Source organism: Elephantulus edwardii, unplaced genomic scaffold (genome assembly GCF_000299155.1).
Source record: "Elephantulus edwardii isolate Elephantulus edwardi_28Jun2011 unplaced genomic scaffold, EleEdw1.0 scaffold00006, whole genome shotgun sequence".
Taxonomy (NCBI): domain Eukaryota; kingdom Metazoa; phylum Chordata; class Mammalia; order Macroscelidea; family Macroscelididae; genus Elephantulus; species Elephantulus edwardii.
This window is the reverse complement of record NW_006399756.1, coordinates 28373339-28400224: the sequence shown is the minus strand read 5'-3', so window position 1 is coordinate 28400224 and position 26886 is coordinate 28373339. Positions and strand designations below refer to the sequence as shown.

The 26886-nt window shown below is 43.4% G+C and overlaps 1 protein-coding gene across 1 annotated transcript in view; it reads left to right on the top strand.

The window, feature by feature from the left end:
* SUFU (suppressor of fused homolog (Drosophila)) overlaps positions 1–26886 on the top strand; it is a 112606-nt gene that overhangs the window by 30316 nt on the left and 55404 nt on the right. The window contains exon 3 of the mRNA XM_006879977.1: positions 13132–13268. Coding sequence (XP_006880039.1) covers positions 13132–13268 — 137 coding nt within the window. The remainder of the gene's footprint in view (positions 1–13131; positions 13269–26886) is intronic.

Genomic DNA, 26886 nt, shown 5'->3' with positions numbered 1-26886 from the left:
AATTAAGTTAGAGTAAGGATGGCAATGGAACCACCTTACCTCTGTAACTTGATTTGTGCCACTATTAGAACCTCTACTCAGAATATTATTGCTTTTCAATTTTTGACTCATGCACTTTTAACTTGTTAGTTAAATTTGTATCTTCTAGGCTGCAACACTTCCATGATACATCTTCAAGGATATGAACATGTACGGCTAAGCACAATTGATAACAGTGCATCTAAATTCCAAAATCAATCTCCATAATAGTCTATGTGTTTCCTACTGCCAAGGGGGCCCTTTGGAGTAGTGAGAGAAGACATTCACTCTGAAACCCACAGCATCCCTTTTCAGCAGGAAGTAGCTAAGAGAATATGCCATCCCCTTTTCCTTATGAATCAGGGTGAAGTCTCTCTCAGGGAGGAGTGATAGGGAATGGCAAGGGACACACTGACAAAAGGGATTAATCAGAACTGGCTTTGACAAGCACTGTGGCAATTGGACAATTAAAACAGACATTGGGGCGGGGGGAAAGAAGAACGAACACTGGGGATGAGGGTGGAGAAAACAGTGCAACAATGAATGAATGAAAACCCAAAATCTCTGTAAATGTTCATTAAAACTAATAAAATTTAATAAAAAAAAACCAAACCAAAAAAAAAAAAGGCTCAGGGGTGAGGAAGTCACGAATGTGTTTAGAGATCTGCCAGTCCATTCACTGTGCCTAGATCATAGACTAGAACAGTTTGTGGTGGCTTTGCAAAATCTTGAGAAGTTTGGACTTAAAGTTTGATATAAGGATTTTTAAAAAAAATTTTTTTTTTGACATAAGGATTTTTTAAGCAGAGAAAGGGGTATCTGCATTTGGGGAACCTGACTGTGAAGAACTAAACAGACAGGGAGATGGGAAATAATGAGAAGAGCAATGTTGGCCACCCAAGTGAATGACACTGAAGGCCAGATTCATGTGGTGTTTCAGAGGAATAGAAGAGGACAAATTTGAGAACCACCAAGAAGGAAGAAAGCAGGCTGGACAAGGGGAGAGGGGTCTCTTGTGTTCCAACTCGGTGACTGTATTAGTTTTCTATTGCTGCTGTCACAAATTACCGCAGATGTACATTTCTGGAGGCTAGAAGTCTGACATGGATCTTACTGGACTAAACTCATCAAGATGTTGGTAGTTCTGGGTTCCTTTCTGGAGGCTGGCTCTGGGTCCTTGCTCTTTCCATCTTTTGGAGATCACTTGCATTCCTGAGTTCATGTCCCACTTCCTCCGTCTTCAAGGCTAACATGTTCTTGTATTGTGTCTCTGATCTACTCTTCTCTCACTTTTAAGGACTCAGATTGAGGCCACTCAGATAATCTATTAGAATCTTCCAATCTCCAGATCCTTAATCACATCTGCAAAGTCCACATATGTAAGGAAACATATGTTCACAGGCTCCCTCCAAGAATTAGAACATGGTTATCTTTGATAGGCCATTATTTAAACTTTTAAAGCTAGAGATAGAAATGGAGAAGGATTGGGTTTGGAAAGACACAAAGTTCAGATTTTATTGTTTAAGGTGTTTGCTCCTTTGCTTAGAGATAGATATGGGAGTGTTCAGCAGAAGGACAGTGATTTAAATCCTTTCCAGAGGTAACTTGGGAAGACTAGAGATGAGAAGATTGTAGAGACTAAGCCCTAGAGAAGGTAGAACTCTGACTCCTGTCTCTCTTTCCTTGACTAGAAAGTTCCTTAAGAAATAAGCAGTGGTTGGCGAGCTCTGGTGGCCTAGTGGCAGGAAGCTGCACTGCAATCTCAGAGGTACACGGTTCAAATCCAACAGATGCTCTGCTGGAGAAGGAGGAACAATCTCCTCCTGTATCAGTCAGATCTGATTTGATGGTACACACAAAAAATAATGAAATAAAATAAAATTTAAAAAAAGAAATAGGCAGTGGTCATGCAAGGATAATGCCCATATTCTATTTTTTTGCAGTGAAATGATTTCTGGTGTTCCCCCGCCTCCTCTGGCAGCTCTTTATTCTTAGCATAAATATAACGGGCAGAACTGTGACTAATCAAGGGCCTCATGGGCCTTGAGGCAGCACTGAGGGCCTTGGAATAGACTGACCTTCTCTGGAGAAACTGGTTGCAAATAGTAAAGGCAGCTGGCATCCCAAGCATGTGCTGGGAGTTTGAACTTGCTTTGACATTGCCCTTGGAGGAGAAGGGGTGGGTAGCCTCTTGTGCAAAGCCTAAGAGTAACTGAAGGTCTGCAGTGTCTTTCTGTAATCTCTGTGTTCGGCTAAGGCAAAGCCTAGCCATATTCCTCTTGGAGATGCATGAGGGATGTGTGTGTGTGTGTGTGTGTGTGTGTGCGCGCGTGTGTGTGTGCGCGCGCGCGCACTTTGGATGGAGGCCACTGAAGGGAAAGATCTGAAGGTATGTGCCCCTGGGGCAGAACCTAGACCCTTCATTTTACTGGGAAAGATTGTCCAACCCATAAAGCAGCAACTAAGTGTTATTCCTAAGGAAAAGGGCTAGTTGGAAGGGGAGCACATCACCTTTGCGAATCAGTAGCCATTTTAGCTGGCCAGTCATTCCGTGCTTCAGAGCCCAGTGATCAGAAAGACTGTGGCCAGAATCAGATACAACTTACTCCTCAAACTGACATCATTACTCCTCAATAATTTGGAGAGGTCCCCATCTGCAGATTTTCCCAGTGTCATGTGTCTCCTTATTTCTTGACTGCTGGTACCGAGGGTGTTAATTGTGGATCAAAAAAAACCCACTGAGCTTTGAGCTGTGATGTTGGAAAAGAGCACTGAACATCCCATAGGAGGCCAAAAAACCAAACAGATATGTCTTGGAGATGGTGCAGCCTGAGTGCTCTTTGAAGGCAAGAATGATGAGGCTTCGTCTCACATACTTTGGACATCTTGCTAGGAGGGGCTGTTCCTCGGAGAAGGACATGATGCTGGGAAGGGTGAAGGGTCAGTGAAGGAGAGGAAGACCCTCAACTGGGTGGATTGACACGGTAACTGCCTCAATGGGAAGTGTAAGGATGGCACAGGATAGAACAGGGTTCAGATCTCTTAGTCATAGGGTCGCTATGAGTTGTACTTGACTCTGTAGCACCTAGCGACAACAACAACGTAGACCTCTTTAGAGATACCCTCAGTGTGCTAGTAGGAGCAGTCATTGGATTTTGTGGAAAGGCTCAGTCTAGAAATGCAGATCTAGTAATGAACAAAATTGTTTTTGTTATGATGTGCCATCAAGTTGCTTATGACTCATAGCAACCCTGTGTACCATAGCCCTGGAACCTTCTCTATCCTGTGCCAACTTTACTGTCTCGACACATCTACCCTCATTACCCCAGTCATTGAATCAATCCATCTCATTGACGGTCTTCCTCTCTTTCTTCATCCCTCCACACTTCCATGCATGATGGTCTGTCCTTGCAACATGCCCAGAGTATATCAGAGGAAGCCTCAGAATCCTTGCCTTCAAGGAGCATCCTGGTTTTACCTTCTCTAGGATGAACCTGTTTGTTCTCTTGTCAGTCTATGGTATGTATAGTCAACAGTCTTCTCCAGCACCACAGCTCAAAGGCATCAGTTCTCTTTCTATCATCCCTACTCATTGTCCAGCTCTCTGACATACAGAAAGCAATTGCGAAGACTGTGGCCTGGATCAGGAGCACCTTAGTCTCTAGACTGAAGTTGTTGCTCTTCAGTACTCTGGAGAGGTCCCTGAAAGCAGACTTTCCCAGTGCAGTTCGTCTTTTGATTTCCTGGCTGCTGGTACCAAGAGTGCTGATTGTGGAGCCAAGCAAACTAAAGCTGTTAACAATCTCAGTCTCTTCACCATCTGTCATAATGCTGCCAGTCGGTCCAGTTGTGATAATCTTTGTCTTCTTGATGTTGAGCTTTAATTCATATTGAAGGCTGCAGTCCTTGACCTGTAGAAGCAAGCGCTTCAGGTCCTCCTCAGTTTAAGCAAGCAGGGTTATGTCATCTGCATAATGCAGGTTGTTGATAAGTCTTACACAGCCCTATTCTCATGGAAGCTTTGATGGCATAGTCTATAAGGAGTTGCTCTGTGAACCCAAAGGCCATGCTTCTCCCGTGTTCAAAGCTCCCAGCAACTCCATGGGAAAAATATGGGCTTGCTAAGTTCTTACACATTGGGATTTGCTCTTTCAAGGTTGCTTCTGCTAGGAACTCTATTGAATGACCATTTCAAGAAGCCTGGGCAAGCCTGTAGCTGAGGCCACTTGAACTAAGGGTCAACAAACTTTTTCTGTAATGGGTCATATAGTAAATACTTGAGATATTTTTCAGACCATATATGGTGTCTGTTTCAGAGTTGTCTTCCTCTGTAGTTTAAAAAACGCTTTAACAGTGTGAAAACTCAGGAGCTGTACATACAAAATAAGCCACAGGCCAAAGTTTACCAGCCTTTGACCTCAGCTAGCCCCCAATCAGTCTGTGATCAACTTGTAGCCATTGGAGTAATCCAAGATTAGCCCAGAAGAAGAATCACTCAGTTGAGCCCTGTCCAAGTTGCTTTCTGTTGTGTATCCTTGAGTCAGAACTCACCCATAGTTGACTTTCCAGCGGGAATGGCAGCCACTTCCTAAATAACATGCCTCTGGAAACTCTACGAACTTTGATAAATGGTGATAGTTATAGAAAGGCTTCAGGCCTTTTTTTGCTCATAGGGTTGCTATGAGTCATGCTCGACTTGATGGCAATCAACAACAACAACAACAATCACACAGGAGGAAATTGTCCCTCCTTCTCCTGTGAAGCAGCTGGTGGATTTGAACCATGTGCCTTTGGTATTGCAGAGCAGTTTTTAACACTATGCCACTGTGAGCAAATAACATGATTATATTTTAGAGTGATTTGTTGCACAGCAATAGATAACTGATATAGTCTTGTATACCATTGATAAAATGGAATGGGGATGACAGTATTCAACCTCTTTAACTTCAAAAGGGAGTTGTTTATTGTTGAATGGGATCTGACCCTAGCTGACCCTCTGGTGGGTTTTCAGAGGCAGTTAATCACATAGGAGGAGGCATCATACTTGGAAAAGTGCGGAAAGAGAGGACGACTTCAACAAGATGGATCGGACCAGGATCTGCAATAATGGCTGTGAGCATTGTGGAAATGATAGGGAATGGTTTAAATCTATTGGTCATGGAGTCACTGACTATGATACTGAATCATAGTCAACTTGATGGAAACTAACAATAACCACAATAGTTTCATCATCTGTTGATGAGTCTGGCCTGTATTAGTTACTGTTAGGGTGGTTGCCATAATGGTGATTTCCCCCCCCCCAATTTAAATAATAATAATAATAATAATAATAATAAACCTCATGTAGCTTTTAGGGAGCTCTGGTGGTGTAGTCCTAGGGAGTTTTGCTGCTAATGCAAAGGTCATACCTCTCAAGAAGTTCAAATCCACCAAGGACTTTTTGAGAGAAAGGTGGACAGTCTTCCTCCCATCCTGTTTACAGCATCAGAAGCCCAATGAGTCAGCTGTGTGTAGGTTCTGACACAGTAAGTTCTATTTAAAGACGGATGTCTAATAAAAAAGTCAAGAACTGGACCCTCCTGGCCATATGCCCAAAGTATGTGAGACAGAGCTTCAAAATCCTAACCTCCAAGGAGAAACTCGATTTCACCGTAAGACAAGACCTGTTTGTTTTCTTGGTATGGCCCTGGTATGTTCAAGACTTCTCCAGCACCGCAACTGCAAGGCGTTGATTCTTTCTCTGTCATCCTAGTCTTTGTCCAGCTCTCTGATGCATAGCAAGTAATTGCAAAGACCATGGCATGGATTAGACACACCTTAGACTGACATTGTTGCTTTTCAGTACTCTGGAGAGGTCTCTGAGAGCAGATTTTCCCAATGCCATTAGACTTTTGATTTCCTGACTGCTGGTGCCAAGAGTGTTGATTGTGGAGCAGAGCAAGCTGTAACTGTTAATAAACTCTGTCTTTTATTCATCCATTATGGTGCTGCTGGTTAGCCTAGTGGTGAGAATCTTTGTTGTCTTGATACTGAGATTCAATCCATATTGAAGACTACAGTCCTTGACCTTCAGCGAGTGCTTCAAGTCCTTCTCAGTTTCAGCAAGCTAGGTTGTGTCATCTGCATAACGTAGGTTATTTGAGTCTTCCTCTAATCCTGATGCCACATTCCTCCTCATAGGGCCCAGCTTCCCAAATGATCTCTTCTGCATATAGTATGAAATGGTAATCTCTATGCTTGTGGTAATAATACCACTTGGCAAGGACTTCTTTTTGTCCTGATGACAAAGCAAGATGTGTTGGGTGTATCTGTTTGTGTATGTGTGTGGTTGGGAGAGAGAAAGAGAGAGAGAATGGGAGATAATGGAGAGCTTACAGAGCAAATCTGTTTTCCACTCAACAGTTTTATATACATTTTGGCTCATAATACTGGTCGCAGTTCTTTCAGTATAACAGAATTCTTCCTGCTTTTTCCCTGGAGTCCCTGTTTCCATTCAACCTTCTCTCTTGGCCCTTCTTGCCTCTGAGCTTTGTTTTTAGGAAAAATGCTGTCCTTTGGGGTCCTTTGGTTTATTATTTTTGAGGAGTCCTCATAAACATTATTGTTCACTTCCTAGGCCTGTCTACTGTTTGGTGACAAGATCCTTAGGAGTAGGTTTTGTTCCATGTTTGAAGGATGTCTAAGGGCCACAGGCTCAATTAGACAGTTAACTTTTAGCTTCTTAAAGGTTTTAAATTTTGTTATGGATTTTTCTTCCATTCTTTGCAGGACCTTTTGCTGTCCCAATTGTAGTGGTTGTGGTAACTAAGCACCCATCTCTTCCTGGTCTCGGGGTGAAATGAGGCTGTGGTTCACATGGTCCACTCATCTGTGCAATAGTTGTTTTCTTGAATCTTTGCTTTTCCTCTCCCTTCTTTTCTCCAATCAGGAGAGCATTACTTTTATCTTAGATGAACACTTGCTAGCTTTTCATTATTCTTCTTCTTGTTATTTACTGTAGAGTTGGAACAGACCCATAGCAGACCCTCTGGTGGGTTTTCAGAGGCACTTAATCACATGGGAAGAGATTGCCCATCCTTCTCTTGCAGAATGGCTGGTGGATTTGAACTTCTTGCAGCACTATATTGCAGCACAGCTTCTTGCCACTAGGCCACCAGAACTCCGTAATTATTCTTAATGGTGATTATTGATTTTCTGACTCCAACTACATTTTACTGTAAGGAAGGACTTTTCTTTTGTCCATTGAGTTATTTATCTGCTTATACATTCATATTAGTATAGACTCGGTGATTCTTATATTAATTATGGGATAAAGGTTTTGCTATTTATTTTTTATGCCCACATTGTCTTAGATGTAGCCAGCACAAGCCCCTTCAGTCTGTCTTCTCTGTCTTTTGTAACTTGTTCCCATAATTTCTGAACATATTCTTACTCTCTGGCACAGCAAGAAGTTCCACACTCATTTTGTACTTTCTCATCCCCACTCAGCCATCTCTCCAGGGAGCTCTGGTTTCTTTTAGTGGAGAATGGTGTTTAGAAACCAAGATCAGGGTCCTAAGTGTCATCATTGTGTGGGGTCATCACTGTTCATAGAAAGTATGCTTGCGCGCACACACTAGCATCTAGTTCTGTATCTAGCCATTAAATATCATGACTGTGGGCATTATTTTTGCCTTTTTGTTTATAACTCTGATCTGTGCTTACCAATTTTTAAATTCTCTGGCAATGACCTGACTCCCATTATCCATAATATATGTAGAAGCTTGTTTCATAATCACTAACCTATACTGAGAAAAACAGACCTACTATCTGGAGCTTGAGGATATATGGTTAAAATACTGTATTTAAAATGTAAGTAAATGCTTTCTTTCAAAAATATGGGGTTTTTTCTGTTGAAAAAAACTTAATAGAAATTTAAATATCTTAAAAAATTTCTAAAAGTGCCTTTATTGAGATCTAATCAGCATGCCATGTAGTTTACCCATTTAAAGTCTGTAACTCAGCGGTTCTCATTATTCACTGAGTTGTGCAGCCATCCTCTATCCTAATTTTAGGACTTTTTCATCATCTCAGAACTCTGCATCTTTTAGCAGTCATTCTCCTAGCTCTGGTTAACCATTTAATCTACTTCTGTCTCTGCAGATTTGCCTATAATGGACATTTCATACACTATAAATACAGTTTACATTATAGATTAGTATTATATTTCATTTCATGTAAATAGAGCCATACAATAAATGATCTTTAGTGACTGGCTTCTTTTACTTATTGTGAATGATAGAATGCTTGCAGTGTTTATCCGTTCTCCAGTTGATGCACATTTAGGTTGTTTCAGCTTTGGGCTTATGAATAGTGCTACTGTGAACGTTTGTGTACAAGTCTTTGTGTGAACATATGTTTTCAATTCTCTTGGGTGCATACCTAGAAGTTGGGTGGTATGGAAACTTCAGGGAGCTCTGGTGGTATAGTCTGCAGGGAGCTGGATTATTGACCCAAATGCCCCACTTTTCTGGTGGTTTGAATTCATCAGTGGCTTCAGGGCAAAATATATGGGCAGTCTCCTCCTCTGCTACTTACATTCTTAGAAACTCAATGGAAGGTTCAGCTGTGAGTCAGTTTTTATTTGATGGCATTGAGAGGGAAAGAGGGAGAGATGGTAACTCCATGCTTAACTTGTTGAGGCCAGACTGTTTACCAAACCCCATTTTATGGTCATGCTTGAAATATGTGAGTTCCAGCTTCTCTACATCTTTATCAGCATTTGCTGTTGGGTCTCTTTAAGATTTTTCTAGTGAGTATGAAAGGATATTTGATGGCTTAGTGTTGGCCGTTAACCATAAGATCAGTGGTTCAAGCCTACCAACTGCTCTGTAGGAGAAAGATGTGGCAGTCTCCTCCTGTTGATATATACAGCCTTGAAAATCCAATGGAAGGCTGCCAGGAGTCAGAATTGACTCAATGACACAGTAAGTATGAAGTAATATCTCATGGTTTTGATTTATATTTTACTTATGCTGAAACTGAGGAAGACCTGAAGCATTTGCTGCAGAAGGTCAAAGACTGCAGCCTTCAATATGGATTGAAGCTAAACATCAAGTAAAGAAAGCATCTCACCATTGGGCCGATTGGCAACATCATGATAAGTGGAGAAAAGATTGAGGTTTTTGAAGCTTCAGTTTGCTTGGCTCTACAATAAATATGCTTGGTACTAGCAGCCAGGAAATCAAAAGACGAATTGCGTTGGGAAAATCTGCTGTCAGGGATCTCTCCAGAGTACTTACTGAAGAGCAGCAGGGTCAGTCTGAAAACCAAGGTGTGCCTGATCCAGGCCATGGTCTTCACTATGCATCAGATTATACTTAAAAAAACTTTGTAATTACTTGCTATGCATCAGAAAGCTAAGGATGATAGAAGAATCAATGTCTTTGAGTTGTGGTGCTGGAGAAGAAAATTGAGTATACCATGGACTGCTAGGAGAACAAACAGGTCTTTCCTGGAGAGAGTGAAACCATCTCACATACTTTGGGCATGTTGCCGGAAGGGACCAGTACTTGGAGAGGAACGTCATGCTTGAAAAGGTGGAGGGACAGCACAACAAAAGATGAAGACTCTGGATAAGATGGATGACTCAGTGACTGGGGTAATGGGGGTAGGTGTATCAGAGACAATGAAATTGGCTCAAGACAGAGCAAGGTTCAGAGCTGTTGTATATAGGGTCACTGTGAGTCACAGGTGACTCCATGGCATGTAACAACGACTAAAGATGTTGAGTATGAGGTGTCAACTTTTAGGTCACCTTGCTGTTCCCCAAAACCAAAACTAAACCCACCGCTGTCAAAGGTATTCTTAATGGGGAGAGACTGTCATCTCTCTTGAAGCAGCTGGTCAGTCAAACCACTTACCTTTCAATTTGCAGTGTGACATATAACATTCTCCACCCCCATGACACTGTTCCTCTAGCTGTTGTTTTCTTATAGAAAGTCTCCTGGCTTCCTCTTCATCTTTTACCTGGGGCTGAGTCCTTTAGGTCTCTGGGAGACTGATGCCTTCTTGATCAGGTGCTGTTCGAGGAGACCTTTGAGCAGATTCCAATGGTTGGACAGCTGTGTGTCTAGAATTCAAGGCACACATTTTTCCTATTGGCAGGGGAAAAAAATATTTTACTGCTGAGTAAAATATATTACTGCTGAGTCTGGCACAGCCATCACATAAGCTCGCCAGATCACTGGGACAAAGCTAGCTCTCCCCTGGACAACTCAGTGAACAGGATCAGGGATTCCTGAGCTGGAAACAATCTTGAGAGGTTCTCTCATCCACTGCTCTGAAGCAGTGCTGAAACCCCTTGCCTGACCTTGCTAGATGGGGTAGAATTGCTCACTTATTTCTTTAAAACTCCTATGTAGGCAGAAGCCTCCTGATCCCTTTTAACACCACCCAGTAGCTTAGCAGCCTCTGTGTTAGAAAAGTTCTTTGATCCAGATTCCACCTTTTGCAGCACATGCCAGTTTCCTCTCATGCCCTCCTTCCCCAGAAGACATAAGAGACAACTGCTCCCCAGGAGGGCTTCTCTGTCAGACAGAACTGCCTTGGCTGAGGAAGACCTCACCTGAGGAAGAAGACCAAGAGAATCCCCTCCAGGAGTCCTTAAAGACTGAAGACCTTTTCATTCAGCTCTTACTTGGGCAGCTTGATTTGGAAAAGAGACCTGACAGGCTCTCCAGGTTGTGTGCTTATGACTGAGGCTGGGCCATTCCAAATTATGCTGCAGACTTGCGTCCAACCAGCCTGGTGGGTGGTAATTAAACGCAGGCAGAGACCATCTGGTCTGGCCTGGTCTTGCCACCCAGCCAAGTGAGAGCTGGCCTGCCCACCACAGAGCTGCCCCAGAAAGCACTAGGTGGAGGCAGATGGTGGACATGTGTGTGTGCGCGCACACCCCCGGCCATGCCTGAGAGCATTGCCCTTCTCTTAAGAGAGGTGCTGTTAGGATGCTAGTGTTTTTCTCTCTGCATCTGAGACTTCTTCTCTTTGCACAGCCCAAGAACGTGTTTCTTTTAGTCTGTTTCTCAAGTTTTTGCGGTTAGAAATCATGTATTTCCCTTGGCCCAAGATGAAAGCCTTGATGTAATGGTCTAATATGTTTTACAAAGCTGCCTTTAATTGGTGGCTGTTTGTATCTTCCCTTTGCCCTAGTGACCCATCCTGGTTTTGCATGAATTTTACCTCATTCAGTGCTGTCTTGCCCCCCAGGTTTTCATGCCATCCAAGGCTTGCAGCCCCACCAGAGGTAGCTCTTCCTCCAGCCTCATCTCTATCCCATCAGCTTTCTCGTACCAGTTTGCCCAAGAGGGCACTTTGGCAAGGAAATACAGCTACTTCCATTGCCTCCTGCCAAGCCTCCTCTTGTACCTTGGTGTTCAGAATTTTAGGTGTATACTTTGCAAGTGGATTTTGCTTCCCTCAGTGACAGATGAGAGAATGGAAATCATGGAGATCTCATTCAAATATGGATATGACCCTGAAGTTTTTGAGAAGGGTGGCTTTAGAGTCTTAGGGAATTTAGCTTCATCCTTTAATAAGTTGCTTGGGTTTCTCAGAGATGATTCCACTCTTCATTAGCAGGTACAGAAGGGCTGGGCTTGCCCATTTAACAGGTGAGAATGCTAAGGCCCATAAGTTAGGAGTAGACGGTTCACAGAACTTCTGAGACTTTGCAGTCTCTTTCCTCCCAGTTTCTTGACTTGACCTCTTGGGCTGCTTCTGATGGAGGAAAACGCTGCATGAAGACTGCAAAGCATTCCTTTGGAATTCTGTCCTCTGACCTCCTGCTTTGGTCATTTGGCTAGCAAGAAGGTGTTGCCTGTCATCTTAGCTGATGGTTTGTGTTTATATGCTGAAAAGTTTACATGTGTATAATCATTGTGGCTCATGTTTGTACAAGACGTAATTAGTGGAAGTTATGTCATGAACATATTTTAACCCTTCCCATTCTGGCAAGCCTCATAAAACTCTCAGAACTCCTCCCCGGAAGCCTCCACCACTTGAGGAGCTATGGTGTCTCACCAGTCAGGCCATTTCCCTGTAATCCACACCATTGCTCTTTGTGGTGGACGTTCACTTCATTGACTTTCCTAGGACCTCTGGCCCCCTGAATGCTTCTTAGCAGACAGGGAAGCTGGCATGCTTTCTGTGCCTCATCATCATACTGAGTTGTGGCTACAGAGGTAGGAATCCTGGTCTTTGTTGACCACCTAGGAATGGTAAAGGATAAGCAAAGCGCCCTTCCTCAGGCTCCCGTGACTGAAATGTACGCAGTGTGTGAAGGGTGCCGGGAAGAATATGTGCACTCCAGGGCCTTGAGAACCTGCCTTAGGACTGTCCCCAAGAATTGAGGTTGGAAGCCAGCCAGCCCAACCCAAAACTTTTCACCTTTCTAGAGCAAGGCCTAGGGCAAGCTGCTGTTTGGGGTGAAGATAAAGAATCTTGCTTCATACTGCATACAGCTTTGTTAGTGGGTCACAGAACATGTAGGTGAAATGTGAAAGTGCTTATTAACATCTCTTTAAGGGAGCTCTAGTAGTTTGTAGGTAAAAGGTTGAACTGTTAATTCAAAGCCAAATGGTTCATGTCCACTAACTGCTGTGAGGGAGAATGATGAGCCGTCTCCTGTGCAATTTACAGCCTCTTAAAAGCCCACTGGAGGATCACCCATGAGTTGGTTCTGACTTGATGCAGTGAGGTAGGCTTTAACATCTTGAAGAAATAAGGAGTGTGAAAAAAGAAAGGTTTCCAGTAATGGAACTGCAATCATACATAAAGCCATGTTACAGAGCCACAGAATCTGGAGCTTATAATACAGGGTGCCATTGACCAGGTCAAGGTCATACACGTGTGCTCAGAGCTGACAAGAGGGCAAGTCAAGAGATTTCTTTTCTTCTAGGCTTTTCTGGCCTTTCTTCCTTACAAGACTCATAGCCTGGGAGTTTCTATGTTTGGGGGTTGATACCAACACTACCAAAAAGAAGAGCTGGAGGTTGCTGTAATTAAACTTCCAAACCTTGGTTGTTTATCCAGAGAATTAAACTAAAAGAATTTCGTTTTTATTCCTTTCAGGTTTACAGGAACAGACGGACCTAGTGGTTTTGGCTTTGAGTTGACATTTCGTCTGAAGAGAGAAACAGGGGAGTCTGCCCCACCAACGTGGCCAGCAGAGCTAATGCAAGGCTTGGCCAGATACGTGTTCCAGTCAGGTAAGAATTCCTGGAGCTGTTCGCTGTGGCGATCCTTTTACCATGAGCCTGGCTGGCTTTTGGGGCTCGCTGGCATATTTTGGTGTCTGTCAAGTGAACTTTCCTGAAAGTTTCTTACCCTAGTTTGTACCATAAAAGTGGCTTGTCTTGTCTCATATTTGCTGGTTAGAAAGCCATCTGGGCCATGAAAGAAAAGATTATGTCCCTGTGACCTCTGGCAGCTGTTCTGATGCCCTGTGCCCTTATTTCATTCTACCAGCCATTATTCTGATTCCCATAGAGCTAACGGACAACTCAGCGTGGAGCCGACTAGTCTTTCACCGTCTGCCCATTTCCCATGGTGAATATAGCCCTTGCTCTCTGCCTCCAGTGGCCTGGCCATCTTATGTAGGATCACAGGCACACATGTTAATCTTGGTTTAATAGTAGAAGGTGGACAGGGAAGGAGAGAAAGGAATTTCTAGGCATTCCTGGAACCATGGAAACTTGGAACCAGTGGGGTCCTGAAGGTCAGAGGTATTGGTTTGGCTCAGATGCTTCAAGTCCCTCCAGGGGGATTATGCTTTGTTCCTGGTTCCGCTCAGGAGACTTCTAATATAGAACCTGAGGTGGAGGCTTTGTGCTGGGAGCCTTGGCTTAGTCTGCGTGTGGAACAGGCCTCCAGTGCTGGGCAAAATTTAGTACATTTGATGGGGAGAAGACATCATGATAGATGGAGAAAAGATAAAAATTGTCGATAGTTTCATTTGCTTGGATCCAGTCAACAACCATGGTAGCAGCAATTAAGAAATCAAAAGATGTATGACACTGGGCAAAGCTGCTGTCAAGGACCTCTTTAAATTGCTAGAAGAATAAAGACAGTTTAAACACTGAAGTACACCTGACTGACATAAGCCATAGTATTTTCAGTTTCTTCATATGCATGTGAAAGTTGAACAAGGAATAAGGTAGACCAAAGAATTGATGCCCTTGAGTTGTGGTGTTGGCTAAGAGTACTGAATATCCCATGGAATATCAAAAGAACAGAATTGTCTTGGAAAGTGCAATCAGTACAAAAGATGGATTGACAGTGATTGCAACAGTGGGCTTGATTGTTGGGAGGATGTTAGACTTGGCTGAGCTTGGTTTAATAGTAGAGGGTGGACGGGAGGGAGGGAAAGATTCTGTTGTCCTTAGAATCACTCTGAGTTACAGTCAGTCCATCTTCTTGAGGGCTGCCTTCTCCTCTTTCCCCTCTACTTTTCTAAGCGTAATGTCTTTTTTCAAGGTCTTCCTGATATTATGCACAAAGTTATGTGAGACTGTACCATCCTTCGCTCCAAGAAGCACCCTAGTTGCATTTCCTTTAAGATAGATTTGTTGTTGTTGTTATGTGCTGTCGAGTTGCCTGTGACTCATAGTGATCCTGTGTACAACAGCCCTAAACCATGCTCTGTCCTGTGCCAATCTCACTGTCTCCGACACACCCACCCCGATAACTCCAGTCACTGAATCAATCAATCTAATGGAGGGTCTTTCTCTCCTGTGCTGTCCCTCCACCATCCCAAGCATGACGTCTTTCTCCAGAAACTGGTCCCTCCTTGCAACATGTCCAAAGTATGTCAGACGAAGCTTCAGAACCCTTGCGTCCAAGGAGCAGCCTGGTTTAACTCTCTCATATGAACCTGTTTGTTTTCTTAGCAGTCCATGGTATATTCAGTACTCTTCTCCAGCACCACAGCTCAAAGGCATCAATTCTTCTTCTGTCATCCCTAGTCATTGTCCAGCTCTCTGATGCATAGCAAGTGATTGCAAAGACCATGGCCTGTATCAGGCACAACTTAGTCTCCAGAGAGACACTATTGCTCTTCAGTACTTTGGAGAGGTCCCTAACAGCAGACTTTCCCATTGCAGTGCATCTTTTAATTTCCTGGCTGCTATTGCCAAGAGTGTTGACTGTGGAGCCAAGCAAACTAAAGCTGTGAACAATCTCAATCTCTTCACCATCCATCATGGTGTTGCCAGTTGGCCCAGTCATGAGAATTTCTGTTTTCTTAATATTGACTCTCAATCCATATTGAAGGCTGCAGTCCTGACCTTTTGTAGAAAGTGCTTCAGGTCCACCTCAGTTTCAGCAAGCAGGGTTGTGTCAGCTGCATAAAGCAGATTGTTGATGAATCTTCCTCCAATCCTGATGCCACACTTCTCCTCATACAGCACAGCCTCCCAGATAAACTGTTCTGCATACAGGTTGAAACGGTATGGAGAATAGGATACATCCCTAGTGTACACCCTCCCAATTTTGAACCATGTAGTCTTTTCTTGCTCTATTCTAACGACTGCCTCCTGGTCCAAGTATAGGTTTCTCATTAGCATGATCAAGTGTTCTGGAATTTCCATTCTTCTCAGAATCAGCCACAGTTTGTTTTGTTCAAATATTTATTTGGTTTTAAAAAGTGGGTACCATGGTTACTGTAGTGGCAGTAAAGATCCCATTTAACTGCAAAACCAAGACTTAATGATGTGAATAATGACCACTTATTGTTTGGGTTTTACGTGGCTGAGTGATAGAAAACCTATCAGGTTTTCTTTGATAATGTACTCATTTGCTAACATAGAGAGCTACCCTTGAGATGGGAGTCTTACCTTGCCCCAAGTGTGGTTACCCTTTGCTAGGATTACAAGTAGACACACACAGATCATGTAGTATGTGTTTGGTGTGTACATAGATAAACTATAAATGAGTAAAAATGTCATCATTCCAGTGGGGTTTTGCTGTCCACGTTGAACCCACTGATTCTATGTAGAACATTCCACCCCTCCCATTTTCCTGTGAGAACATGCCAAGCAGTATAATCAAGTAAATGGAATACTTAGACCTGCTTTTCTGGATATGTAGAATCTACACTTGAAGCTAGTATAAGGACAGTGGTAGAAAAGGAACGTTGAGTGGTGAGACTCTAGTGGGTATAGAGTGGGAGGTGGCAGTGCCAGGTCCAGACATGAGAGGGGCTTTATTAGATTTGCTCTGAAGCCTGCTGGGGAGAGTAGCCTAGAGGGAACTCGGAAGTCAGCCCTGATCTGCTGGAGGGCAGTCACCCTTTGACAGGTTGGCTCAGAGGAAGAAGCTGTGAAAATGAGAGGCCTGGGAAAGAAGACTATTCAGAGAAATTAAAGGCTTCAAGATGTGGGTCTACTGTAGATTTAATTGTGTCCCAAAATATGTGTAGTAAATCCTAGTCTCTCTGCCTGTGCTCTGTAATTCCACTTGGGCCTAAGTTGTCTTTGTTAGTGAGATAAGATTAATGTAGGGTATATTTTGAGACACTCTCTTTTCAAATAATAAAAGTAAATAAGTAATGAGAGGGGAAGAGAGGCAGATTACACAAAGCTTGCCCAGGAACAGAAGCTCAGAGAGACAAGGACCTTCCTCCAGAATAGACCAAGGATCTTCCTCCAGAACAGACAGACAAAGTCTTCCCCTACAGTTAGTGTCCTGTATTAAGACTTCTAGCCCCCCAGACTTTTCACCTCACTGACTCACCGTCGCAAGTCTCTTCTGACTCATAAAGACCTTCCATTGGGTTTCTCAGGCTATGAATCCTAATGGGAGGAGACTGCCCACCTTCCTCCTGTGGAGCGCCTGGTAAACTTGAACTGCCAGAGGCACACAGCCTTTCATTTAATAGCACATCTCCCTGTGGACTGAACCACCAGAATATCCTTTTAAACAGTTAGGAGATAAATTTCTGTTTGTTAAAGCCCCTACTTTGGTGTTTCTGTTACAGCAGTACTTGATAATTAGGACAGGCAGACTGGGTTAATAGTTGGGACTTTTTACTTGGAGGAAGGAAGTAATAAGAAAAGAGATAGAAAGTTTATCTCCAAGTACCTTACACAATCACCTATTGGTTTAGGTAACTAAGATGCCCAGGGTTTCACGCTTGGTTTGATGCATACGTTCAAAGGTTCTCAGGGCACTGGCTCGTTTTCTTGCTCTCCGTATATGCCAGCAGAGATGAGCATCTCCATTCCTAGTTTTAGGTTCTCTCAGAAGGAAGAACACTTTTCTTCCAGCATCTGTCTTGGGAGGACTCAAACTAGATCTGCATGGATCCTGTGACTACCTCAGATGATGGTGGCAGGCCTGATAGAGCACCTGGATTTGCATTTGCAAATCGATGAAAGTTATACATGTGTTCAGGGCTTTCGTTCATGGGTTCGCTATGAGTCGCGTACGACTCGATGGCACTTAACAACAACAGCCGTAACTTTACAGCCAGTTTCCAAAAGCGAAATACAGAGGTCTCTGACTTGCCCATCCTCTTTTAATTTTGTGATCAGTTTATTCTTTCTCCTCAAATTGCCAGTGACTGCCCCCCTACCCCAACCCTCTGGATTTCATTAGAAGGAAACCATTCCCCAACTCAGCATGGCTTGATTTTTGAGCTGAGCTTCAGAGTTCTGCTGGAGAGGGTTTTTGCTCTCCATTCTGTCACTGGCAGCCCCTAACCACAAAATCCAAGGCAGTTTCTCTTGAGTTTTTAGGAGAAAATGTGCCGCCGCCCCCCCCCCAGCCTTGTAATTGACACTGCAGGATTCAAGCGCCTTCACTTGCTGTTGTTGAACTCAAAACATGCTGAGTCTGCTCCGTTTGTGATTAGGACCCAAATTGGGAGCCAGGTCAGGGTGAGCAGTAGCCTTTCCTCAGCTGGCAGAGCTTTGACTAACTGAACTCTGTGGTACTGACAGACTAACCTTATTTTTTTCACATTTTCTTCCCCTTGTTTATAAAAGAAATACTTGCTCATTATACAAACAGAAATATTATAGAACTGTATGATACAGAAAGTAAAATAGCCTTCATAATTTGCTCCCCTACTGAGGAAACATAGGGGTTCCTATTTCCAGATTTTCTTTCCAATGTATATATTTATATAGAATTTATATTATTTTACAAAAGCAGACCAGCTTTTGGTACTGTTTTTCAACATGTTCTTCTTAACTTACTGTCTTTTGGACATGGTTCCACGTCAGCACTTTCTAATAGTATGTTTTACTTAACCAGTTTCTTATTTGTGCTGTTTCCTTATTTCCTACCACAGATCTACTGCATTGAACCTCCTTATGTAGCTCTGCCCATTTGCCTAAGTATTTCTGTGAGACTAAGTCCCAGAAGTATAATTGCCAAGTTAAGGAAAATGAACATTTTGCATTTTAATAGCCATTGCTAAAGAGTTGTTGTTGGGTTGTTTTTTTTTTAAAGTGTGCATGAGTTAGATGAATAAATATATTTCTGTAATCATACTAATATGATTTATCTAGTAAATAGGATGATTATTACATCTAATTATTCCTGTAACAACAGAGTGACTCCCCTGAGTCTTTGAAAAATTTATCCTTTTTCTAGATTACCTGACCCAAGAAAAACAAAAAGCCAAACCCTTGCTGTCTAGTCTCTTCTGTCTCATGGTGACACCCTGTATTACAAAGCAGAGCTAGCTCATAGAATTTTCCTGGTTAGAATAGTGGATAATATATTGATTGAGCTGTTAACCAGAAGGTTGACAGTTTGAAGCCATCAGCCATTTCTTTGGAGAAAGATGGACCATCTCCTTTCATAAATATTGGCAGGTTTGGAAATCTGTTGCTATGAATTGGACTCAACTTTCTGGCAGTGGGTTGAAACTTTTAAAGAAGCAGATTGCTGGGCCTTTCCCTCTCAGTTCTGCCGGCTGACTTCAGACTGCTACCCTTTAACTTAATAGTCAAGTGCAAACTTTTTGCACTACCCAGGGACCTTTTTTACGTGACTGAAGAAACACATGTTAAATGGCCTACGTCGGAGGTTAGGAAAGATCAGTGAATAAGCCCTTAAATAATGTATCATGCAGTTTAGATTTAGCACAGGAACACATCCATCATGCTCCTTGTCTCTGAAATTGGAGACAGGGACTCATTCTGCCTCCTGAATTCAGAGAGGTTTTTCCATATATTGACAGCAGCTCAGGTTTTATAAGTGGAATCTTAATGAATTATGGAGTTTTCTAGAACTATACCTCTTCCCACATTTTCTAAAATTACGTATGTGGTGTAGTCTTTTTCTATTGAGGCCATTTTTACTTGATTTTCAGTAGTTAAAAATCAATAAAACAATAGCTATTGAACACCAAGTTGTCTTGGGCACTTACTTTTGTCTTGTTTAAGAGCCAGCCTGAGGAGAGGATTTATACTGCAGTTTTCCAGATAAGGACATAGCCTGTGAGAGGTTCTGGGCCTTGCAGAATCCCGTGCAGTTGGCAAATGGGGGGAAGGAGCTCCAGGAACTTCCCACCCAGCATTGATTTGCATGCCAGTGCCTCTTTGCCTCTAAGGAGTTACTTTGAATGAAGATAGAAGATTGGAGAAAGGTGCTCTTTTCATTAGTTTTGTTTCTATTAAAGTTTGTTACTTGCATGGGACTGTGTCAGTTGCTGAGTAAACTATTCTGAACAGATAGAGTCCCTGCCATTAGCTATTGGAGACAGATGCTGAAAAAACAGGCAATTAACTATTTTATTCTATAGAAGATCACTGAAAAAGAGAGGCCAGAGTGCTCCAGAAGAGTAAAACGGTGGGCCCATGTTAGATTACAGAATCAGGAAAGGACAGACTTGAAGGTAGAGTGAGATGTATGACAGAGGAAACAGCATGCGCAGGCCTCTGAGCAGGGAAAGAGCTTCAGGTCCGTGTGGAAGTGAAAGCAGGCTGGCATTGCTGGAAGGAGGTGAGGGAAGGGGCAGCTTTGAGAAGAGCTGGAGACTTCACAGGTATCAAAATGTGCAGGGCCTGCAGACAAGTCAAGGTCTGGATTGAGTCTAAGCACAATGGAAAGCTCTGAAAGCATTTCAAGGAGGAAAGTATTGAGTTGGCCAATTTTGAAAGTAAAAAGCTTTTTTCTTTTTAAAATTATGATTTACTTGAGGTACTTGAGACTTCCCACCTATGTTTTGAGAATGGCAGGTGCTGGGGCTGCTGCATGCAGCATTTGGAGCACAGCTGTCACAGAGCCATAGATTTTTTTTAGCTCTGCATCCTAACCCTCAGGACCCTGGGCTCAGTGTAATCCTGTCCCCAGCCTGCTATCCCCTAGAGCTCACACATCTCAAAAGGGAACCCCTGTTTCCTCTTTGAAGTGCCAGCATCTTTTGCTCACCTGTGTTGAGGCCAGAGTTCCCTTCTGAGATCCAGAAGGTAGACTAGGCTTCCTCATCCCTGCTGTGCAGGCAAGTGAAGGAAGTCAGGGAGATTTACAGTACTTAAGAAGGGGATAATTAAGATGACACACACTCGGGACATCCAGAGAGAAGCAAGCCAGCTATGCTCTTAATGACGAGACATTGCCATTCTGCAGCTCAGCTTCTCATTAACGGCACGCCTGGCTGGCTTCTCTCTGGATGTCCTGAGTGTGCCTCATCTTCATATCTTTGCCTCAAGTACTGTAAATTCTTCTGAAAAGAGATGCTCCATCATTACCAATGAGAGCTGTCGAGTTCTCTTGTTTCCTGGTTTGGATAAGCTGCCCATCGCGCCAGTCAGCTAACTGAAGCCAAATGGGAGCTGCCTGGTTATATTAATATCATTTTTCTTCCTCATACTCTTTCTGATTTTCCTGACATTTTCTTTCCCTCAGCCTGATTTATCCTCCTTTCTGGTTGCTATAAATCTGTAAAATATTTTCTCTTTCATCTGTTAGTAATATTGACCTGCTAGAAGGCAAAATAATCCTTGGTTTCCCTGCACGTTCCCAAGGTTTTAGATTAATAGTTGAAAGAGTGTGCTCCTCATCTGCTGAAGAAAAACAAGTCACCCCTTCAAAAATGAGCTGTGCACTAAAATTTAAGTGGCTAGCATGTAAATTCTAATCTAGCTAATATCTAAGTCCAAAGGTCCACTGAAAAGGGGGATTGCAGGGGAGACCGAAACCCTAAGAGCAGGGACAGCAAACTATTTGGCAGGCAAAATCTTGATGACCCCTGTTTCTATAAGTTAAAGTTTGCTGAAGTTCAGCCAAGCATATTTGTTTCCCAATTGTCTATGGATACTTTTATGCAGAGCTGAGTTGTTGTTATATACCATCAGATTGATGACAACTCATAACAGATCTAAACCTTGCCCTGACCTGCACCATTCTCAAGATCTCTTCCATGTTCAAGCCCATTGTTACAGCCACCATGTCAGTCCATCTTGTTGAAGATCTTCCTCTCTTTCTCTGACCCTTCACCTTTCCCAGCATGATAACTTTTCCCAAATACTGACCCCTCTGGACAACATGCCTAAAGTATGTGAGGCAAAGTTTTACCATCCTTACCTCTGAGGAGCACCTCAGTTGCGTTTCCCCAAAGACAAATTTATTCATTTGCCAGTCCATGGGATCTTCAGTACTCTTGGCGAGCACCACAGTTCAAAGTCAGCCTTGTTCATAGTCCAGACTTGACTGGTTGGCAGAAATTCTGTAGCACTCAAAGTCTAAAGTATTTGATATCTAGCCCTTTACCAAAAAAAAACACTTGTCAACCTCTAACTTGGTATGTTCCATTGAATCATTACCCTAATGGAGAAGTGGCTGTCTTCATTATCTAGTGCCACTGTAACAAATAAAAAAATACTACAAGTGGGTGGCTTTAATGTTGTTGTTGTTGTTATGTGCCGTCGAGTCGTTTGCGACTCATAGCGACCCTATGTACAACAGTCCTAAACCCTGCTCTGTCCTGTGCCAATCTCATTGCCTCTGACACACCCATCCCGATTACTGCAGTCACTGAATCAATCCACCTCATAGAGGGTCTTCCCCTCCTGCGCTGTCCCTCTACTCTGCCCAGCATGATGTCCCTCTCTAAAGACCTGTCTCTCCTTACAACATGTCCAAAGTATGTCTGGCGAAGCCCCAGAATCCTTGCCTCCAAGGAGCAGCCTGGTTTAACCCTCTCTAGGATGAATCTGCTTGTTTTCTTGGCAGTCCATGGTACATTCAATACTCTTCTCCAGCGCCTAGAAAGATATCCTCTCACAGTTTAGTAGTGTAGACACTGGCGTTTAGGATGTCAGCTCTAGAGATAGCATTCTTTCTGTCAGCTCTGGAGAATTTCCTTGAGAAATTTCCTTGTTTCCTGTCAACATCTGTGAACCTAGTGCTCCTGGAGTCCTCACTGTGTCCTGGCATCAGTCTTCCTCTGGTTATAGGAGGTTCTCAGCACAGGAATCCCAGGTCCAAAGACTACACTTCCTCCTGCTTCTTCTTTCTCTGTGGTACTAACATCCCTCCCTCTCTGCTTACTTCTTTCTCCTTTCGTCTCTTGTAAGATAAAAAGTTATCTGGTGGCCTGGTGGGTAAGAAATTGCACTAACAACCCAAAGGTAGGCAGTTTGAATCTACCAGCCACTCTGCCGAAGAAAGATGATCTCTTCTGTTCGACTTAAAGCCTTTGAAAACCCTCTAGAAGATCAGCTATGAGTTGGTTCTGACTTGATGGCAGTGAGTTTAGGGAGCTCTGGTGGCCTGTTGGATAAGGAATTGTGCTGCCAACCCAAAGGAATCTACCAGCTGTTCTGAGGAAGAAAAAGGTAGGAAGTATCTTCCCATGCAAAATTTTCATCCTTTAAAAGCCTGCAGGAGGGTCAGCCGTGGATGGGTTCTGCCTTGATGACAATGAGTTGAGTGACCTGAGTGGGGAACTCTGGTGGCATAAATCCTAGGGAGTTGTGCTGCTCACTGAGAGGCCACACCTCTTTGCCACTTTGAATCCATCAGTTGCTCCTTGGGAGAAAAAACGGGCAATCTCTTTCCATGTTATTTACAGCCCTGGAACCCAGTGGAGGGTCAGCTATGAGTTGGTTCTGATTTAACAGCGATGAGTTTTGAATTGATCTCTGAGGATAGGTGATGACTGAGTGAGGATGATGGCAGCCCACCTAATCCTGGATCCTCAACATAATAAGCGTACCCTCTTACTTTCCCATTAGCCTAGGCATAACATGGAAGAGAGTTATATTGAGAATCATGGCCTAATCACATTGACCCAAGCTTTAGGGGGACACAAGTCTGTCCATGACATTGTCCCTCTTTAATTCTCTGTGAGATTTCAGAGGTCCTGTCAGTTGAACTGCTTTAGGTAGTCCTATGCCCCAGCCAGTGATTGGGTGATTGCAGTACCCAAAGAGTTTGCGGGGGTAGAGAGAGTGTGCATCTCTTTGCTGAGCTGCTGCAAAATTTGAGGCAAATTCCTCAGCTTCTATGAGTCTCTGTGAGATGCTTTGAGCTTATTAGTAGAAAGAGGCTATTTAATGCAGACATTAAGCTAGGATAACAGAGAACTACCAGAAGTCCAGGCTGGTTTCAGAAGGGGTCGTGGTACTAGAGATATTGTAGCTGATGTTAGATGGATCTTGGCTGAAAGCAGGGAATACCAGAGGAATGTCTATCTGTGTTTCATTGACTATGCAAAGGTATTTGACTGTGTAGATCATAACAAACTGTGGCTGACACTGAGAAGAATGGGAATCCCAGAACACTTGATCGTTCTAATGTGAAAATTATACTTGGACCAGGAGGCAGTCGTCAGAACAGAGCAAGGGAACACTGCATGGTTCAAAATTGGGAAGGGCGTATGCCAGGGATGCATCCTATCTCCATACCTTTTCAACCTGTATGCAGAACAGATTATCCGGGAGGCTGGGCTCTATGAGGAGAAATGTGGGGTCAAGATTGGTGGACGATTTATCAACAATCTGCGTTATGCGGATGACACAACCCTGCTTGCTGAAACTGAGGAGGACCTGAAGCGCCTGCTGCAGAGGGTCAAGGACTGTAGCCTTCAGTATGAATTGAGGCTCAATGTCAAGAAGACAAAGATTCTCACCACTGGACCAATTGGCAGCATCAGGATGGATGGTGAAGAGATTGAGATTGTACACAGCTTTAGTTTGCTTGGCTCCATAGTCAACAGTCTTGGCACCAGCAGCCAGGAAATTAAAAGGTGCATTGCCATGGGAAAGTCTGCCGTTAGGGACCTCTCCAAAGTGCTGAAGGGCAGTGGTGTCTCTCTGGATACTAAGATGCATCTGATACAGGCCATGGTCTTCGCAATCACCTGTTATGCATCGGAGAGTTGGACAATGACCAAGGAGGATAGAAGGAGAATTGATGCCTTTGAGCTGTGGTGCTGGAGAAGAGTATTGAGAATACCATGGACTGCTAGGAAAACAAACAGATTTGTCCTGGAGAGGGTTAAACCGGGTGGCTCCTTGGAGGCAAGGATTCTGAGGCTCCTTCTAACTTACTTTGGACATGTTGTGAGGAGAGACCGGTCCTTAGAGAGGGACATCATGCTTGGGAGGGTGGAGGGACGGCGCAGGAGAGGAAGGCCCTCTATGAGGTGGATTGATTCAGTGACTGGGATAATTGGGATGGGAGTGTCAGAGACAGTGCGATTGGCACAGGACAGAGCGGAGTTTAGGGCTGTTGTACATAGGGTCGCTATGAGTCGCAGGCGACTTGACAGCACGTAACAACAACAACAACAACAACAATTCACCCTTAGACTAGTTTTCTCAACCCTGGCACCCTGTGAAGTCTTAATTGATCAGCTCTTTCAGGAGAATGTGGCCTCTTTGTCTCTGCCACCTGAATTTCAGGGATATTCCCTACAGGGAGCAGTGAAAGCCACTGACAGAGCAGAGAGCTGCAGTTAGGATAGTAGGACCAGCTCTCTGCAAAGCCCTTTGATGCCGTGAAGTTGAGCGTTAAAAAAAGTTCAATGAAGAAGACTGGAGAACAGTATGGGTGAGAGCAGGAGCCCAAGAGTCACATTGTTATTATGTGCCATCACGTTGCTTGTGACTCATAGCAACCCTACATACATCAGCTCTGAACCCTGCTCTGTCTTGAGCCAATTTTATTGTCCCTGACACACCTGTACCCATTACCCTAGTCACTGAATCAATCCATCTCATCGAAGGTCTTCCTCTCTCGTGCTGTTCCTCCACCCTCCCAAGCATGACTTCCCTCCCCAGGGACTGGTCCCTCCCAAATAATGCCCAAATAATGTCAGACGGAGCTTCAGAATCCTTGCCTCTGAGGAGCAGCCTGGTTTCACCCTCTCCAAACTCCTAGCAGTCCATGGTATATTCAGCACCCTTCTCCAGCACCACAGCTCAAAGGCATCAATTCTCCTTCTGTCATCCTTGGTCATTGTCCAGCTTCTGTTGCATAGCAAGTAACTGTGATGACTATGGCCTGGATCAGGAGCACCTTCGTCTCCAGGCTGACACTGTTGCTCTTCAGTATTCTGGAGAGATCCCTGTCAGCAGATTTTCCCAATGCAATTAATTTTTGATTTCCTGGTACCGAGAATGTTGATTATGGAGACAAGCAAACTGAAGCGGTTAACAGTCTTAATATCTTCACCTCTGTCATGATGCTACCAATCAACCCAGTGATGAGAATCTTTGTTTTCTTATGTTGAGCTTCAATCTACATTGAAGGCTGCAGTCCTTGCTTGACTTTCTGTAGCAAATGCCTCTGTTCTGTTTCAGCAAGCAAGGTTGTGCCATATGCATAACACAGGTTGTTGATGAGTTTTGCCTCCAACCCTGTTGCCACATTTCTCCTCTTAGAGCCTAGCCTCCCAGATGATCTGTTCTGTGTATAGATTGAAAAGGTGTGGAGTTAGGATGCATTCCTGGCACACACCTCTCCTAATTTTGAATTATACAGTGTTTCCTTGCTCTTTCTTACAACAGGCTCTTGGTTCAAGTATAGGTTTCTCATATTTCTTGGGTTCAAATCCTACTTTTTCTTGTCGAACCTGGGGTCAAAGCAGAATATCTCCAAGTTCTGAATTATTTTAATCTGAGAAAGAAAAGATTTGGAGATGAGGTGAGGGGGAAGAACTCTGATAAATGCTTAAAAATATTTACAGTCTTGCCATATGGAAGAGGCACTTGACTTTGTTACCCAAAGTAAGACACTTTTCATTGGGATATGGGAGCATTTTCTAACATGGAGTGCCTTGAGAGGCAGTAATGTCACCATCTTTGAAGTCTGAGCAGCTGCTGGCCTAAGCCTTATAAAAGGATTTAAGTGTTGGCTGTAGGTGATGGTGTGGAAGTTTGGACTGTTGAACCCCAGAGGTCATTTATTCTTCTAATTTTTATTCATCCTTATTTTCTGATCTACCATCTTTTTGAGGGTTCCTGCTGTGCTCCAGTCTGGCTTCCTGCCAACAACTGTGCCTCTTCCTTCCTCCATGCTTTCTGCCTTAGACTTTTCTAGGTTTGACCCAGCTGGGTGATCTCTGAGAACACTAATAAATACTGTTGTTGTGATTGCTGATGGAAACTAAGGCTGGAAGAGGGTGTTAGTTTCCTGAGCTGAAAACTAGAATTCTGACTTCTTAAGGAAAATAAGTGCTACCCTGCCCAGTAGGTGGATTCTATGTCTCTCAGTTCTCAATGGACCCTACTGCCTTCATTCTTCTTCTTGTAAATAATAGTGGTGTTTTCTAGTGATAGAATCTTTCAAATTATTAACAACTCCTTAATTTGTACAAGTCTCAGATGAAGATCATTACATACATTTCCCACTAAAAGAAATTAGTGC